Source organism: Centruroides sculpturatus, unplaced genomic scaffold (assembly GCF_000671375.1).
Source record: "Centruroides sculpturatus isolate CEXI.00-Female unplaced genomic scaffold, Cexi_2.0 scaffold1172, whole genome shotgun sequence".
Lineage (NCBI taxonomy): Eukaryota > Metazoa > Arthropoda > Arachnida > Scorpiones > Buthidae > Centruroides > Centruroides sculpturatus.
Window position 1 is genome coordinate 205,875 of NW_019385542.1, and position 17,181 is coordinate 223,055.

Consider the following 17,181-nt stretch of genomic DNA (forward strand, 5'->3'; position numbering starts at 1 on the left):
AAAAAACATTACATAGGAGAAACAAAAAGAAAAGTAAAAACTAGACTGAAAGAACACATAGCAGATCTTAAATACAATAGAATAAATTCTGCATTTTACGAACATTGTACTATAAACAACTGTAATATAGATAAAGATAACGTAGAAATACTGCATAAAGAAAAATTAACGTACAACAGGAAGTTTAAAGAAACCATAGAAATCGTGAAAAGTAAAGACAGTATAAATAAAAACTTAAGTCTTAAAATAAACGAAAACTGGATTAATATATTATAAATAATATTTTTATAATGATCTTTTTTTCTATCGAACGTCATACATGGCAACACTTAAGATACCAGCGCATAAGAAAAAATAAAAAGGGGGTGGAAGGTAGAAAGGGGGAGGAAACAGCTAAAAATTTTTTACAGTTGTGTTGTATCGGAATATGCCTATAAGAGAAGATTTTAGAATATTTTAACCTTTTAATTTATAATATATACTAGTTTTACAAAGATTAAAGCAGATTTTACATGTTTTTAAATTATACAAAGTGTAACAAAAGGTACGTCTATATATCGTTTATGTACTCATTGTTTTATCTACTGTAATAAGTTAAATATATATATTGTATTTTAGTTGAATGAAGAGGGGCAAAGCCCGAAACGAGTACAAAACAATGTACCGTATCAACTAATAAAGGAATTTGATGGAAAATTTGCCATGTGTCTTTGGAATAAAACACAATACTAGTGTTTACTACGCCACAAATATAAAACAGGACACGGTTCCAAAAAGAAAATCAAAAAAAGTTTGGCGATTTAATCATCATTGCTTACAGTCATCCAATATTAATGACCGACCTCATAAAATAAATTTCAATATATGAATATGTAAGTTAAAAATATCGATTGTAAATGTACTTGCAAAGCTAGAGGCATGACAAGTAGTCATATTATTTATAAATTTATTAAAAATATATTGTATATAAATTTTTTTATATTTTATATCTTTTTTTCTCTTCTCTTTTTCTGCTCTTCATTACAATAGGATCACGTCTCACTTCCGTTAATAAGGTTACAGACAAATTTATTGATGGAATTTATTGGAAGTAGCTAAGCTATATATTCTTCAGTTTAGAGCAATAATCGAATAGTATTTTAGCTTTTTTCTAGTACACCGATTCCTGTTGCAGAAAGCTAGCGACATGTTTGCTTAGACCTAATTGCAAATAAAGTAAAAAAGGCATTCCAAATAATATCATGCTTTGATTTCTTTTTGCTGGCAATAAATAATAAGTATTTAACAGTTTTTTTTATATTCTTCGACTTATCTTTAACACGTATTTACTCTCTTTGGATACTTTTCTATCGATTTTCGTTGATCCCGTCTGAATATGCAGTCAAGTACAGTATACTTTAAACAAATTGTTAAATCTTTGAAGATCCTAATCTCTGTAAAATATAAACAATACACAAAAGGTGAATAAAACTACTTAACCTAACTTTTTTGTTGTCGAGAAACAATAAATTACTGTACTTTTTATCCTTGTTATGCAAGTCTGAGTTGGTGGAGTCCGAGTTAGCGGGGGTTTACATTATTCAGCAAAAAAAACCAGTTAGTTCACACACTTCCTTTTGATCAAATTCAGCAAATGAGGTTTGAAATCAAACCTTATGACCTCCAGATGTACAAAAAACTATAAAAATTTAAATATTTTTTGACTCGATCGAATTGTTAACGATTTTATCCATTTCCGATCAGTCATTTGACCAATAGTACTAACACCTGATCTATTATTAGAATCAGTAACATTGTAAGATTATTTGAATCTTAAATTATAGTTAATTATAGAATTTTGAAAATCAAATTGGGAAGTTTCTACGATTTTAAAAATACATAGAAAATTAACGAATTTGGTTTTCAAAATTCTGAACCGTACGTTTATAAAACAATTAAATAGGATTCTAACTAAAAAAAAAAATTTGTTTGGTTCTATTTGCTTCCTTTTCCAAGAATTTTTGAAAAATGATTTCCCATAAAAAAAAAACCATTAAATTTTTAACGCCATCTGCTGCAGATCGCCTGCACGATCAAAAGCTTACAACCATCCGTAACGTTTATATTTATAAAACCGTACACGTTTTATCACGTGACTGTATATTGCTTCATTTTGACGCTATTATTTGTAAGCACCATGTTAAAAATGTCGAATTTATTATATGTTTAACTTTATACATTAAAATTATTTTATGCTCATTAAAGTCTGAGTAATTATTGAATAAAACATTGGAGGTGGCAAATGTCTACCACTGCACATGGTCTACAACAGTGGTTCCCAACCTTTTTTCATTAGNAAAAAAAGCGCTTGACAAACTTGCCCCGCATGCCGAAGTTACCCCGGTCTCCCCTATATATATTGCTATTTACATGATTCGTGTAAAAGCGTAACATTACTTTTACAGTGGTTTTTATGTATGAAGACGAGTGCAAAATTTTCTGCAATGTTTCCCTTCGAAACATTCTAGACAGTTTAGCATAGATGTATATAGTACATAGTTATAAGTAGCCGTCTTTCTGTGTTTTCACCTTAGGCACTTATGGAGAGAAAACGAGTACCTCCCGACTTCCAAGATGTAGTTTCGTTAGCACCACCACCATCAGTAATTTGGAAACTATCGATATTGAGAACAATTCCGGATTATTGTATCGTTTCGTCAATCCACAATGTAACCTCGATGTAACGATTTTATTCCTCTATAGTTTTTCTCGTGAAGTTAGGATTGTTAGCAGAGGCGGTAAATTTCTCCCCTCTCAATTTATCCTTAATTAATCCTAAATGGGTTATTCAAACAGTTCATAACATTAGTCGTTAACTAATGTTATGAACTGATACGTGAACATTCTATCTCTTGTATATATTTTAAGAACCGATTTAAAAGATTTGGCGAAAATTAGCTTTTCTAACGGAAGTATTTGTTTGTTTCAGGATTGCGTGGAAGAAGCATACTTGACGCGTCTGTTTGATTCCTTGATTTCCCCCCGATGCTACGCCTTGATTGCCATCAAGAAGAAATCAGAATGAAGGGTCATTTCTTCGGAAATTACAATTTTATTAGTAATAAAACGTAATTTATCGAATTTTTTTCTTTAAATAATTTGTATCGACGCGAAAACATTAATTAAGCGAATTTAATGATTAATAAATTCCGCCAAGGGATTTAATCGTGGAGCTGCGTACAATCGGAATGTATTTCGACTATAGTTTTTGCGAAAGGATGAGTCTGCGCTAAATCCTGGTGGTGAAGAGCAATAAGAACGTTGCAGTATATTATGCGCAGACTTTTTCTGTATCTTTTACGAAAACTGATAAGTTGTACCTTCTTTCTGTTATGTTCGGACTGTTTATAGAGTTTTGCTTTATTTGAGATCCCCTTTTCTATGTGATTATATCGAACATTTAGGAGTAATTTACGCTAAAGACTTCCTTATTCCTGGCAAAAATAAATAATAATTTTAAAACTTGCAAACTTTGAGAAAGCTTTTAGACACTACTACAGTATTTAATTTTATCATTAGTTCTCTAAGAATAAAAAACGATGTGGACAATTTCGTGTGCACTGTAGGAAGAGTATGAATGTATTTATCGCATTTTTTCCAAAAAAAAAAAAGGAGATTAAACTCGAAAGGACCCGGTTGAAAATATCTGGCATCTCGAAAGGGAAAGTTGTCTCTGTAACGAGTCCTTAAAATATTTAAAAAGAAGCCTTTATGGAGACGCACGGAATTTTCCGGGAGATACACGGAACGCCACTTACCTTGGCAACCGAACACAACAAACTTTAATAATTAATTTGTTTTTGTTACGCCCCTCTTTGTCCGCGTTTAATATTCGTCGGCCAAGTCACTAATTACCGAGATAGAAAATGGCGCCGGTTAATCAGAATTTTTAAACTGGGGAACCGCCCGTGCCCCGGGAGACTTTATCGAGGTTCCATATAAAATATTAAATGTAAATTGCCGATCTGCAGAAGAAAGTCGCAACGATTTTTCTCTCGTTTCCTAATAACAAATCACCAGATGCATTCGGTTCACATCTAAATTCAATCTCTGTGTTTCTAGAGTTTAATTTGTTCATCCAATCGGAAGAGGTCGATATTGGTTCAGTAAGGCATCATAACTGGCCAGCATCCGACTTTATTTAAGAATAAATAAGGAAATGTATTTCTAAGTAAAGGAAGATGAGAAGGAGCCTTTTCTAAATCCGCTCCTTCGTTCTATTCCAGAATCGGTCGGCGCTGCTGCTCCGTTAAGTGGGAAGAGCGCTGGTTCGATATTTCGGTCGACGTCTCTATGACGACGTGACAACACGACGAAAGAAACGATTCCGTCCCTCTTTCCCGCCGCCCTTTCAGGTTAACGACTCAAATTCCGAGGCGAAAATACCTCTCAGACCTTTATACCGGGTGAGTACTCTTCCCTATTCCAAGTTATTTCCCAAATTAACGGTGGTTTGGGGAACAGCTTTAATTCAGTTTAGAGATAATGTTTAGGTATTTGTGGAACGATTTTCGGATGGTTTTTCTTTCATTTTTGATTCATCTCTATAAGTTCTAAGAAGGCTGTCCGCTATGGATTCGATCAGGTCCTCGAGGGAGGTTGCCGGATGGTGAGAGGAGGGATCTGACATCTCTTGGTAAGACCATTCACGAAAAATCCTGGGTCTCCCGTCGATGTGCAGTACACTAACGCATCAAGCTTTTATAGCGACTATTCAAAGACGTTTTGTGACGAAACTGCGCTTTTATTTTTATTTTATCTCGTGACTTCTTTCGATTTTGCGTAACTAATGAGTGGCCGGGAAAACTAAGTGTATTAACAATTAAAGACGACGACGTCTCATGAATAATTTATTTTCAGTCACCGAGTTTCTCCAGGGAGTTTCGACATCAGACAGAATGATCACCACTTCTTCGTACCGCCTTCCGACGCTCCTTTTCGTCTCTATTTCTTCCGAAAACTGAAGGCAAAAGAAACTCAGGTAAAGTTTTTCTTTCTTTCTTCAGTCGTAAAAAATGTATTTTATAAAAGTACGAATAAATTTAAGTTCTAGGTTAGCCAATGATTATTCAATCCGATAGAAAGTCTCGATTTTTCTTCTGTGCATCAGAAAGGAAATGTTAACATTTCCGAAGCCTTTGATTCGCTCCCGTTGAAAACATTCTCGCATTTAGAATTGAGCATTGGTAAGGAATAGATATTAAAAAGAATTTCCAGTTAGACTAAAAGAAAAAATTTTGTGCACGTGAAAGTTAATATTTGAGAACGAAGACATTTGGCTTTGGTCGATGATGAAATACAGTAGTTTGATGGAATCTTTCGATTTTGTAAAACCGTTAATTTTGTAAGATGTTTATAAATGCTTTCGATCGAGTTTCAAAACAGTTTTCTATATGAACCTTTACATTCTCTGCTAAAAGAAATAATTGCGACTTGAAATTAATAAGTTCATTAAAATTAGCCGGGAAAGTTACGCAACTCGTTGCTGGAATTTTTGTTCTGGTGACGGGAAAACTATTTTTTCAATAATTCAAATCATTCGATTCAGTTCATTTAAAAGATTCAATCAAATAATTCAGTTCGTTCTGGGTAGAATTGATGTGGTAACACGTACCGACTCGAAGCATTCGAGATCAAAAGATTTTTAACGTGTTAACTGAATTGCTGGTTTATAAAGAATTGATGACTCCACGAATGGCTTTGACATCAGAAATTAATTCATCGATCAAACAACCTGAAGAAGTTCAGTGCTGTAATTTCTAGGAATTCATTATTAATAGATTATTTTGTTGATATACAGTAATGACTGAAAGTTATAAAGTAATATAGTAAAATAAAAAAGTGAAGTTCAAAGGGAAAAGAATAAAGACAAATTTTTATACCAGATACATGACATAGTAGTTTATAAATTTTTAGAATAAGCTATATTTCTATACAGTATATAGAGCATAATTTCTATATCTCATAAGATGTAATTAACTATTAACTACGTTCTACACTAGTTTGTTTCCTCAGCGTAATTTCTATATCTCACAAGATATAGAAATTACGCTGAGGAAACAAACTAGTACTGTATAGAACGTAGTTAATTTAGATTTATTTCATCAGATCAGCAATAAAACCAATAGTCCTACTCTTTTTGTTTTTAATATAAAGTCGTTTCACAGACACAATTATGGCGATTTTCTCCTTTCTCGTTTCATATCTACAGCTTTCCGATTATACTTTCGGAGCCGATCTTAATTCGTGCCATTCTCGTACTGAAATCACCCGGGATTATATCATCGCTTCCCGGACATACGCATTTCCATCACTCGAAAGCATTTTTTCACCACAATATTTTAAGTCAATACAATAACAATTGCAACTATAATCGTTGAAGTTTCAGTCCTAGGATAGAAATTTTTATGGTAATATTAATCGGAAAACATTAGTTTATTGGACCTATTGATTTTGTTTCTTACAGCGTTAAGATGGAGAACGTCTTCAACGACTTTTTCGTCTTTTCCTTCGTCGCTCACGCGCGGTCGGAGAAAGATTCGTACAGGAACCGAAGACGGAACCTGTGGTTGACTCTTCAGAAACATTCTTGGTTCGAAAAGGGAGAAACCTTCAACAGCGTCGAAAAAGGAGGTAAAATTTTTACTGTATTTCTCTTCTCTAGTTCCAGGGTCGACTCACTAACCTCTCTTTTTTCGCTAGAAAAAGCATTGTTAGTCTCTGATGGAATGGAAAAAACATCACACGACGAATAGAGCTTGCTTCCACTTGCAAGTTTTAAATAGTAGGGGCGAGCGATTACTATGGAAACAATTTAAATAAGGAATCTCCAGGAGTTTTGTGCGTTAAGTTACTGCCGGTAAGATTCGCCGCTTTCGATAGCCAATAAAGTGATAGCGTATATCTGTCGTCAGAACAATAGAATATATCCCGTGCGCGAAAATGTGACAGTGCATCTAATTGGCTGATGTATGATAATGGTATAAACGCTGGTATTCCATTGAATGCAGTGGAATACCAGCTGTGTGTAATTTTGGTGTTAAACATTTATCGCCATCGCTCGCGGCGAGAATCTTGTAATTAGAATCGGACATTAAGCATTGACTTCAATTACGTGTGTTCAGCAGGAGCAGCGAAGATGTAGAACATTATTTCATCAAAAGATGCAATAATGTTTTACATCGTTGTTGTTTCGCCGGTAGCGTTGGCGGCTATGCAAAAGAAGCCAATTGGAAACGCTAATACATTGACCTATTACAGGGATAGCGAACCTTTTTTTAGCCCGCGTTCCATATAGTAAGCATATTTGACTTTAAAGATGTTTATGCGTGTCAAAGTTTTAGATTTCGAATAACGATATTTAAAGAAATTAAACGAATACTCTTTAATTAGAATAATTGCAAAAAAATCTGATTGAAAAGGGGATGATAAGGTGATAAACCGAAAGGATGATTGAAAACACAGATGATAAATCAAAATCGTATGATATGTTATGAGCCAGAGGATTTCTCCTTAAGCGCCACTTTTGGCACTCGTGCCATAGATTCGCTATCCCTGGCCTATTAGATGCACTGTCACACTTTCGAGCACGGAGGAGATTCTATTGTTCTGATGTCAGATATATGTTACCATTTTATTGGCTATCGAAAATGGCGGATCTTAGTGGCAGCCACAAATATTCGACACATCGAAATTTTCCTTAGCGGCGCGGCGAGCCGCTAGAGCGCTACCTTTTGGGATTATTTCAATAGTAACTGTCACATAACTGCTGGAAACGTGAAGTGGAACCAAGGCTTTAAATCAAAGCCGGGTTAGCGACAGTTTCGTAATTTCCGGTCTTTCTTCCACCAATTTCGATTTTCAAAAATTGGCAGCTCATAGATGTTTATCTGGCCTTCGCAGATTTTCCAAATGGGAGTAGGCGAATTTTTATCGCCCTCTCAAGCTTCCAACGAGAATTTAGAAGTACAATACGTTTGATGCCTATCAATTCTTAATTTTTTGTAAAATTTAGTATAGAATCTTTCCCAAAATTTCATCACTTTTTTAATTTCTCCATAGCTTCAGTTGGAATTTTCATTACTCTGTCTCATTATGTTCTAGATTGTGTACCTGGCTACAAGACGATAGCATTCCTTTCCCAGAAGTTTGTCGGCCGAGAATACCCCTTCATGTTGATTATCTATTTAGTGTTTTTGATTCTTACCATATCGGGAACCTCAAAGTTCTTGGTTTTCGTTCTTTCCCGCTCTTTTTTGTTTTTTTTTTGGGGGGGTTCCCGGTGCATTCCTATAGCAGCTATCGATTCCGTTGTTTGTACCGGAAATTCTCTGATAGGGAGAAGCTTCTTTTAGCGACGAAATTCCGTTTAAAGAGGATCCTTTGAGCGTCTTCTGACACCAAGTCTTTCTCACATATTCGGGAATAAAATGATCTACAGATGGTGTTGAGGTACTCAATATGGCCTGCATAAAGCACCAGAGGCTAGCTCCTGAACGACGCTAGCCAACCACTTTAAAAATAGGTTAAAAAGTGTGACCAACATTAGTTATTTGCATTACGTTTTAACAGATAAATGCGATATATATTATTCGATAATTCATCTTTAATTAAAAGTATTTAAATTTATTCAATATAGACTATTTTTAATTTATCAAATCTAGACACAAGCACCGAACGTTTATATTTATCGACTAAACTAACTGTGGAATTGCCGACGTGGTGCAGTTGGTGGGACGAGGGGTCGAGAAGGTCTTATGTGGGTGCGATTTGGACACAGTCTGGATTATTATTTACAATTGAACCCGTTTAATTAAATAAAAACATGCTTAGAAAATTTAGCTATTGGTTGCTTTATAAAGGATTTCGTCATGTTTATCTGTCGAATGATAGATTCCAGAGAAAGTCCAAATATCGCTGTCAATGTTGACGACCAGTCCCTCGGCGATGGCCCGGGACTTGCTTTGTTTGGTGAAACTTTTGGATCAGTTAGGAAGGTGAGGTCGGCTGAGTTGTTCGTCTGCAGTCGGTTGCTCGAGAAATACAATTTGTGCCAAGTTTCGTCTTCACCCGGCTTTACGAAAAATTCAGTTCCATTTGCTCAAATTTGCGTACTCTAAATCTAAATTCGCGTAATCTGTTACATTTTGTTTATGCGGTTAGAGCGTATCCTGATAAGCGACAGATTGTCAAGAAGAGAACGGACCTCCTGGGATGAGAATTTGTACAGGTTAAATGACTTCTGTTTTCAAAACTGCTTATAATTTTAAAACAATGTTTTGAAGTTCGAATATATAAATTTAACTTTTTTGTATGTGTATGTCGATGGAGAGGGCTTATAAGTCCATATAGCCCTCCCCTTGTATCCGCCACTGTATTCAGTGCCAAATAATACATCTACGTCTGTCCATCTCGAAGCTCGTTGCATTCTCAGTTGTACCAGTCCGGATGCATTTTATGCACTTTCAGTAAGTGGCTAATGGTCACTCGATTGACTTAATTAATGGACGTGTCCAAAGAGCCTTAAAGTATAGAATATTTTCTTTCAAACTGTCAAATACAGTAGAACCTCGATTATCCGGACCTCCATTATCCGGATTTTCGATTATCCGGATTGTTCAAAATAAACAAAAATTTTACGAATTTGCTGATTTGCACTTGGCGAATTACGACACTGTTTATGTACGTGATAGAATGCATAACTTTTTTTGTTTCAACAACGTCTTACCCAGCACAGAGGTCGTAAACTCTTAAATATATTTTACGTCGTAATAAAAATATAACTTGACATACGTATTTATAAATAATTTATATTCAAATTATATCATTTCTATGACCAAGGGCGGCGTAAGGCATGAACAACATGGGCCACCGCCTATGCCTCGCGGTCCGAAAGGCCTCGCGCCTCGAAGATTTATGCATTACAGTAATACCCCGAACTTACGCGATAGGTGGGACCGAGCGATAACCGCGTAAGTCGAATTCGGTTAAGTCGGGGTATAATTTCGCATATAAATACATACAAATAATTTTTAATTGGGGCCGGAGACTAAAGAAAACCAATAATTTAGAAAAAAAAATGTTTAATAAAATCTTAGATAATACATATGTATAACAAATTATACTATTATAAATTTTTCATATTTACTTGATTATCACACCATAATTTTAACATTGTTTCCATTTCAGCGATAATACCGTGACGTTTACGAATGATGCTTGAATTTAAAGATTGAGCGTTTTTCACAGCTTCGAGAATTTTTTCTATACCTTTTTATAATTGTTCTGGCCGACAATTTCGGTAGATCAAACTTNAAAAAAACCAGTTAGTTCACACACTTCCTTTTGATCAAATTCAGCAAATGAGGTTTGAAATCAAACCTTATGACCTCCAGATGTACAAAAAACTATAAAAATTTAAATATTTTTTGACTCGATCGAATTGTTAACGATTTTATCCATTTCCGATCAGTCATTTGACCAATAGTACTAACACCTGATCTATTATTAGAATCAGTAACATTGTAAGATTATTTGAATCTTAAATTATAGTTAATTATAGAATTTTGAAAATCAAATTGGGAAGTTTCTACGATTTTAAAAATACATAGAAAATTAACGAATTTGGTTTTCAAAATTCTGAACCGTACGTTTATAAAACAATTAAATAGGATTCTAACTAAAAAAAAAAATTTGTTTGGTTCTATTTGCTTCCTTTTCCAAGAATTTTTGAAAAATGATTTTCCCATAAAAAAAAACCATTAAATTTTTAACGCCATCTGCTGCAGATCGCCTGCACGATCAAAAGCTTACAACCATCCGTAACGTTTATATTTATAAAACCGTACACGTTTTATCACGTGACTGTATATTGCTTCATTTTGACGCTATTATTTGTAAGCACCATGTTAAAAATGTCGAATTTATTATATGTTTAACTTTATACATTAAAATTATTTTATGCTCATTAAAGTCTGAGTAATTATTGAATAAAACATTGGAGGTGGCAAATGTCTACCACTGCACATGGTCTACAACAGTGGTTCCCAACCTTTTTTCATTAGCGTACCCCGTGACATGTCATATCATCCGGACTACCTTCATCCCCAATTAGTCCGGATAATCGAGGTTCTACTGTATGTGTATTGCAATAATATTAACCAACATTAAACATGTGTGATGAACAGTTTGGAAGTTTGGAACTGAAAGAGTCAAAAAGAACTCACTGAAGTCGAAGCTATATTTTTATCTACAAATATATACGGTATTGGAATCACAGACAATAATAATAAAAAGTTTTTGTGGCGTAGTAAACACTAATTTTGTGTTTTATTCCAAAGACACATGGCAAATTTTCCATCAAATTCCTTTATTACCTGCGCAAACAAAAAACATTACATAGGAGAAACAAAAAGAAAAGTAAAAACTAGACTGAAAGAACACATAGCAGACCTTAAATACAATAGAATAAATTCTGCATTTTACGAATATTGTACTATAAACAACTGTAATATAGATAAAGATAACGTAGAAATACTGCATAAAGAAAAATTAACGTACAACAGGAAGTTTAAAGAAACCATAGAAATCGTGAAAAGTAAAGACAGTATAAATAAAAACTTAAGTCTTAAAATAAACGAAAACTGGATTAATATATTATAAATAATATTTTTATAATGATTTTTTTTTCTATCGAACGTCATACATGGCAACACTTAAGATACCAGCGCATAGGAAAAAATAAAAAGGGGGTGGAAGGTAGAAAGGGGGAGGAAACAGCTAAAAATTTTTTACAGTTGTGTTGTATCGGAATATGCCTATAAGAGAAGATTTTAGAATATTTTAACCTTTTAATTTATAATATATACTAGTTTTACAAAGATTAAAGCAGATTTTACATGTTTTTAAATTATACAAAGTGTAACAAAAGGTACGTCTATATATCGTTTATGTACTCATTGTTTTATCTACTGTAATAAGTTAAATATATATATTGTATTTTAGTTGAATGAAGAGGGGCAAAGCCCGAAACGAGTACAAAACAATGTACCGTATCAACTAATAAAGGAATTTGATGGAAAATTTGCCATGTGTCTTTGGAATAAAACACAATACTAGTGTTTACTACGCCACAAATATAAAACAGGACACGGTTCCAAAAAGAAAATCAAAAAAAGTTTGGCGATTTAATCATCATTGCTTACAGTCATCCAATATTAATGACCGACCTCATAAAATAAATTTCAATATATGAATATGTAAGTTAAAAATATCGATTGTAAATGTACTTGCAAAGCTAGAGGCATGACAAGTAGTCATATTATTTATAAATTTATTAAAAATATATTGTATATAAATTTTTTTATATTTTATATCTTTTTTTCTCTTCTCTTTTTCTGCTCTTCATTACAATAGGATCACGTCTCACTTCCGTTAATAAGGTTACAGACAAATTTATTGATGGAATTTATTGGAAGTAGCTAAGCTATATATTCTTCAGTTTAGAGCAATAATCGAATAGTATTTTAGCTTTTTTCTAGTACACCGATTCCTGTTGCAGAAAGCTAGCGACATGTTTGCTTAGACCTAATTGCAAATAAAGTAAAAAAGGCATTCCAAATAATATCATGCTTTGATTTCTTTTTGCTGGCAATAAATAATAAGTATTTAACAGTTTTTTTTATATTCTTCGACTTATCTTTAACACGTATTTACTCTCTTTGGATACTTTTCTATCGATTTTCGTTGATCCCGTCTGAATATGCAGTCAAGTACAGTATACTTTAAACAAATTGTTAAATCTTTGAAGATCCTAATCTCTGTAAAATATAAACAATACACAAAAGGTGAATAAAACTACTTAACCTAACTTTTTTGTTGTCGAGAAACAATAAATTACTGTACTTTTTATCCTTGTTATGCAAGTCTGAGTTGGTGGAGTCCGAGTTAGCGGGGGTTTACATTATTCAGCAAAAAAACCCAGTTAGTTCACACACTTCCTTTTGATCAAATTCAGCAAATGAGGTTTGAAATCAAACCTTATGACCTCCAGATGTACAAAAAACTATAAAAATTTAAATATTTTTTGACTCGATCGAATTGTTAACGATTTTATCCATTTCCGATCAGTCATTTGACCAATAGTACTAACACCTGATCTATTATTAGAATCAGTAACATTGTAAGATTATTTGAATCTTAAATTATAGTTAATTATAGAATTTTGAAAATCAAATTGGGAAGTTTCTACGATTTTAAAAATACATAGAAAATTAACGAATTTGGTTTTCAAAATTCTGAACCGTACGTTTATAAAACAATTAAATAGGATTCTAACTAAAAAAAAAAATTTGTTTGGTTCTATTTGCTTCCTTTTCCAAGAATTTTTGAAAAATGATTTCCCATAAAAAAAAAACCATTAAATTTTTAACGCCATCTGCTGCAGATCGCCTGCACGATCAAAAGCTTACAACCATCCGTAACGTTTATATTTATAAAACCGTACACGTTTTATCACGTGACTGTATATTGCTTCATTTTGACGCTATTATTTGTAAGCACCATGTTAAAAATGTCGAATTTATTATATGTTTAACTTTATACATTAAAATTATTTTATGCTCATTAAAGTCTGAGTAATTATTGAATAAAACATTGGAGGTGGCAAATGTCTACCACTGCACATGGTCTACAATATCTAAATTGTGGTGACAACATAACGACTCTTATTGTTTAGTGCTTTGTTAAATATCTTTTTTCACTTTGTTTGCTTTTAACAAGTAATCTTTCAAATATTTCTTCTACATTAAGTTGCCGGCCTGAAAGAATTAAAGAATTTTGGACAATCCATTAATTCAACTAATCAACATAACTTTAACATTGTGTTTACTTCAGCCGATATTTTTCGTAAAAATAAAATTACATATAATGATTATAAAAATATCAGAAATATTGTTTTTAAAGAAGTTTTGGATGTACTGTACGTACTGTATACAAACTTGTAGTTTTTATCAACCGTACATGTTAAGACGATTAATGTAAGATTTAAATTATTGTATAATACGACGTAATAATAGACGACGTGATAGTACTATTGGTCGATGGTAGGGTGACCGAACGATTAAGGTAGCAGTCCGCAGCTCGGAGAGATCCGAGATCGACTGTGGACGGGTCGAAAATCCTAGGAATAATTCGGAGACGGTCGTCCGAATATGTCTGAGAGACAAGGTGTCGTTTGTTTCCTTCGAGTAAAGCTATCGGTTGTTGTTTTCCAAGCCTTAATTCTAGATATAAACGAAACGAACATGCAACGCACTCGTCTCTTGCTGAGGTGACGTATGGCAAATTCGGCCTACTCGGGTAACGTAAACATTGAGTCTGTGCGGATGATCGGATACATCGTTGTAAAAAGAAAATATTTGCGTCTCGGATATGTCTGACCTCGCCTCTCACCATCCGGCTATCTCATTGTGGGCCTGGCCAAACACATGATGGCTTGATGAAGAACAGACATATCTCTAACAGACGTTCTATGAAAAATTCCTGGAGACTTGCTCGCCCAGATTCGATTTCGGGTCTTCTAGCGTCTAGATCAGGGGTTATCAACTGGGTCCATGTAACATTACTGGGGGTCCACAGAAAAAAAAATACCGAATTGAGGTTCACGGTGATATTTTAGTGGTCTATAGGGTAATTCTACTTCAGAACAATTGTTTTATTGAAAATTAAATGTATACAGTATATTGTCAATTTATTTATTACTAATTTCTTGCATAAGGGTTAAAATATAAATTATTTAAAATATTGAATACGTAAACGACATATATATCTCATTGACAAAGGTCAAAGAGAGATTATAAAACCGGGGTCTGTTAGGATAATCTTATACCATCAGCGTCATGCCACTTGACAGTGACATTTCTGAACGTTTTGCGTCAGTTTGTTGCAGATCTTGAAGATTAGGGAGGGAGGCTAATAAACTTTATAGCCTCCTTCCAGTATAAAGGTAATCAATTTATTTTAACCCTAACCTTCAGTTCTGTGTAAAATTCCATCTTGACAAGGTAAGAGGTATTAAAAGTGCTAGTTCATTAATATAGTAGTTACTTTTTCTGAAATTCAGAGCTTCAGTATGAAAATATTTTTCCAATTTGAAACAATGTAACAAAAAAAATATAAGGTTTTTTTCTGTGCAATGTATGGGGGGCCCACAAAAAAATTAAGAGGAAAAAGGGTCTATGGGTAAAAAAAAGGTTGAGAGCCCCTGGTCTAGATTGACCCTGCTAAATAGCGCCATTTTGAAGCTGACCGTTTCGTCCACAGAATGGCTCTATTTAGCAGGGCCCTATATCGAGGTTTCACTGTATGTACATTTTCTGCTACTTGGCCATTCCGTGCCCTTCGTCGATATTCTCTAAACTCTTCAGTAGATTGGTTTTACTCCTGCAGTCTGACTCCAGACGGCAGGAGTAAAACCAATCTATTTCGATCAAGCCTGATCTATTTCTTAAAGTCAGTTTTCTTTTCATCTAGTTATCTATCCCGTCATCCACCGTCTTCATCTAAACACCAACAAAGTGGCTCTATTGGAACCTTCGGAACTGGGAGACGACTTCGACCTGCGCCAAGGTGAGCTCCAAAATAAATGACTACTTCCATCTCTTCCTGTTAAACTCATTCCTAGTCGTCTTTTTTTAGGCCTCTACACCGAGATCCACCGTTTTCAACCCCCTAACTTCGCCTCGGCCTCTCGCGCGGAGGACGATAGGGCCTGCATCTTCGTCGGCTTCGTGTGTCTGGAAAACGCCTTAGACAGCGTCCTAGAAGAGTCCTGGAAAGAATGGACCGGCGCCCGTCTCATGTACTCCAATCTCTCCCCCGACTTCTCCGTCTCCAGGTTGTCCTTTTATCGACGGATCGATCCGCCCGACCCAGACGTCTTCATGTACGTGTTACTGGTCGAGTGCGCCGACGTCACCTCTCGCAACATCTTCCGGTTGCTTAACTTTGTGCAGAAACTTAGAGTAGAGCGTGTTTTCGGTTACTTGTCCGTCTACAAGACGGAGTCGACGCTTCTCACCTCCTCGCTCATCAACGGGATGCTGATGGAGTCCGACGATGCCAACGGCAAAGTGGACATCTGACAATTAAACGCCCTTCTGACCCTCTTGACTCAGTGACCTCTGGGACGCTTCCGATTCCAGAGAGGGAAAACGCGTTTCATACGAAGATGACTCGTTCCAGATTTCAAACCTTTCATCGATTTCTTTGATTTTCGATTTTGTTTTTCTTGGGCCTACAGACGAACGATGAGACCAGCCCGGAATTCTTCTGCCTCTATTCCGACGCAATTGAGAACCGGAAAAGCGTAGGGATTCAAACGTGCACAAGTAAATGAACGTCATCTGATTATTCGAATCGATGGGTGAGACAGAAACGACGTCGGCCCTCCTGTCGGATCGAAGTTGAGAAAATTTTGGATTGTCGCTTCACCCGGCCAACTGACGAGAGTTGACAAGAGAGGATGGTGAGGAGAGTAAAAATGCGTTGGAAAGTCGGATGGAAAAAATCCCCGAAGAAATATTTTTTGCAATTTTTGCATTTACGGAAAAGCGAAAATAATTCTGTTTTTTCCATTGTTTGCATACATTTTCATCTAATCGCCTGTCTCGGACCAATGTTTCTGGCTTAATAAAAGCCGTGTATAAAACAATTGTAAAATAATATTTTTCTCTTCCGAATGTTCATTGACACTCGACCATTCTTATAGGAAGAGGCGTCTATAATTTTAATGGGAGGGGTGCGAATATTCTTTTAGGTTTCGGATGTCGCCGTAATATTGTTATTCGATACTCTTCGACGAATTTAATTTCAATTTTCCGAATTAAACGTCCCGAAAAAATCCTTTTCCATTTTAGATGAACATTTTGTAATTGTCAATAAATATTCCTCTTGTGAAAGATAAATTTTGTTAAACTTTAATACATTCTACAGCTTATCAAATTTTTGACAATATTCATGTAATCACTAATTATATTATCATAATCTTAAAATATATTAATTGTAGTGATAGTAATTTTAAACATTATTCGGATTTCTGCATTTTATGGAACATGACAAAAAATCTTTAGAATTTTCGAATTC

At 34.6% G+C, this 17,181-nt stretch overlaps 2 protein-coding genes across 2 annotated transcripts in view; both read left to right on the forward strand.

Annotated features, from left to right (window-relative positions):
- The window catches only part of LOC111639958 (methyltransferase-like protein 25), a 32,359-nt gene extending 27,339 nt beyond the window's left edge, over positions 1-5,020 (forward strand). The window contains exons 7-8 of the mRNA XM_023385940.1: positions 2,969-3,107; positions 4,900-5,020. Coding sequence (XP_023241708.1) covers positions 2,969-3,064 — 96 coding nt within the window. The 3' untranslated portion in view covers positions 3,065-3,107; positions 4,900-5,020. The remainder of the gene's footprint in view (positions 1-2,968; positions 3,108-4,899) is intronic.
- Positions 4,900-17,003, forward strand: LOC111639959. The gene is made up of 4 exons (XM_023385941.1): positions 4,900-5,020; positions 6,506-6,672; positions 15,571-15,666; positions 15,736-17,003. The coding sequence occupies exons 2-4, from the start codon at positions 6,513-6,515 to the stop codon at positions 16,179-16,181; spliced, it is 702 nt and encodes a 233-aa protein (XP_023241709.1). The 5' UTR covers positions 4,900-5,020; positions 6,506-6,512; the 3' UTR covers positions 16,182-17,003.
- The last annotated feature ends 178 nt before the right edge of the window (positions 17,004-17,181 follow it).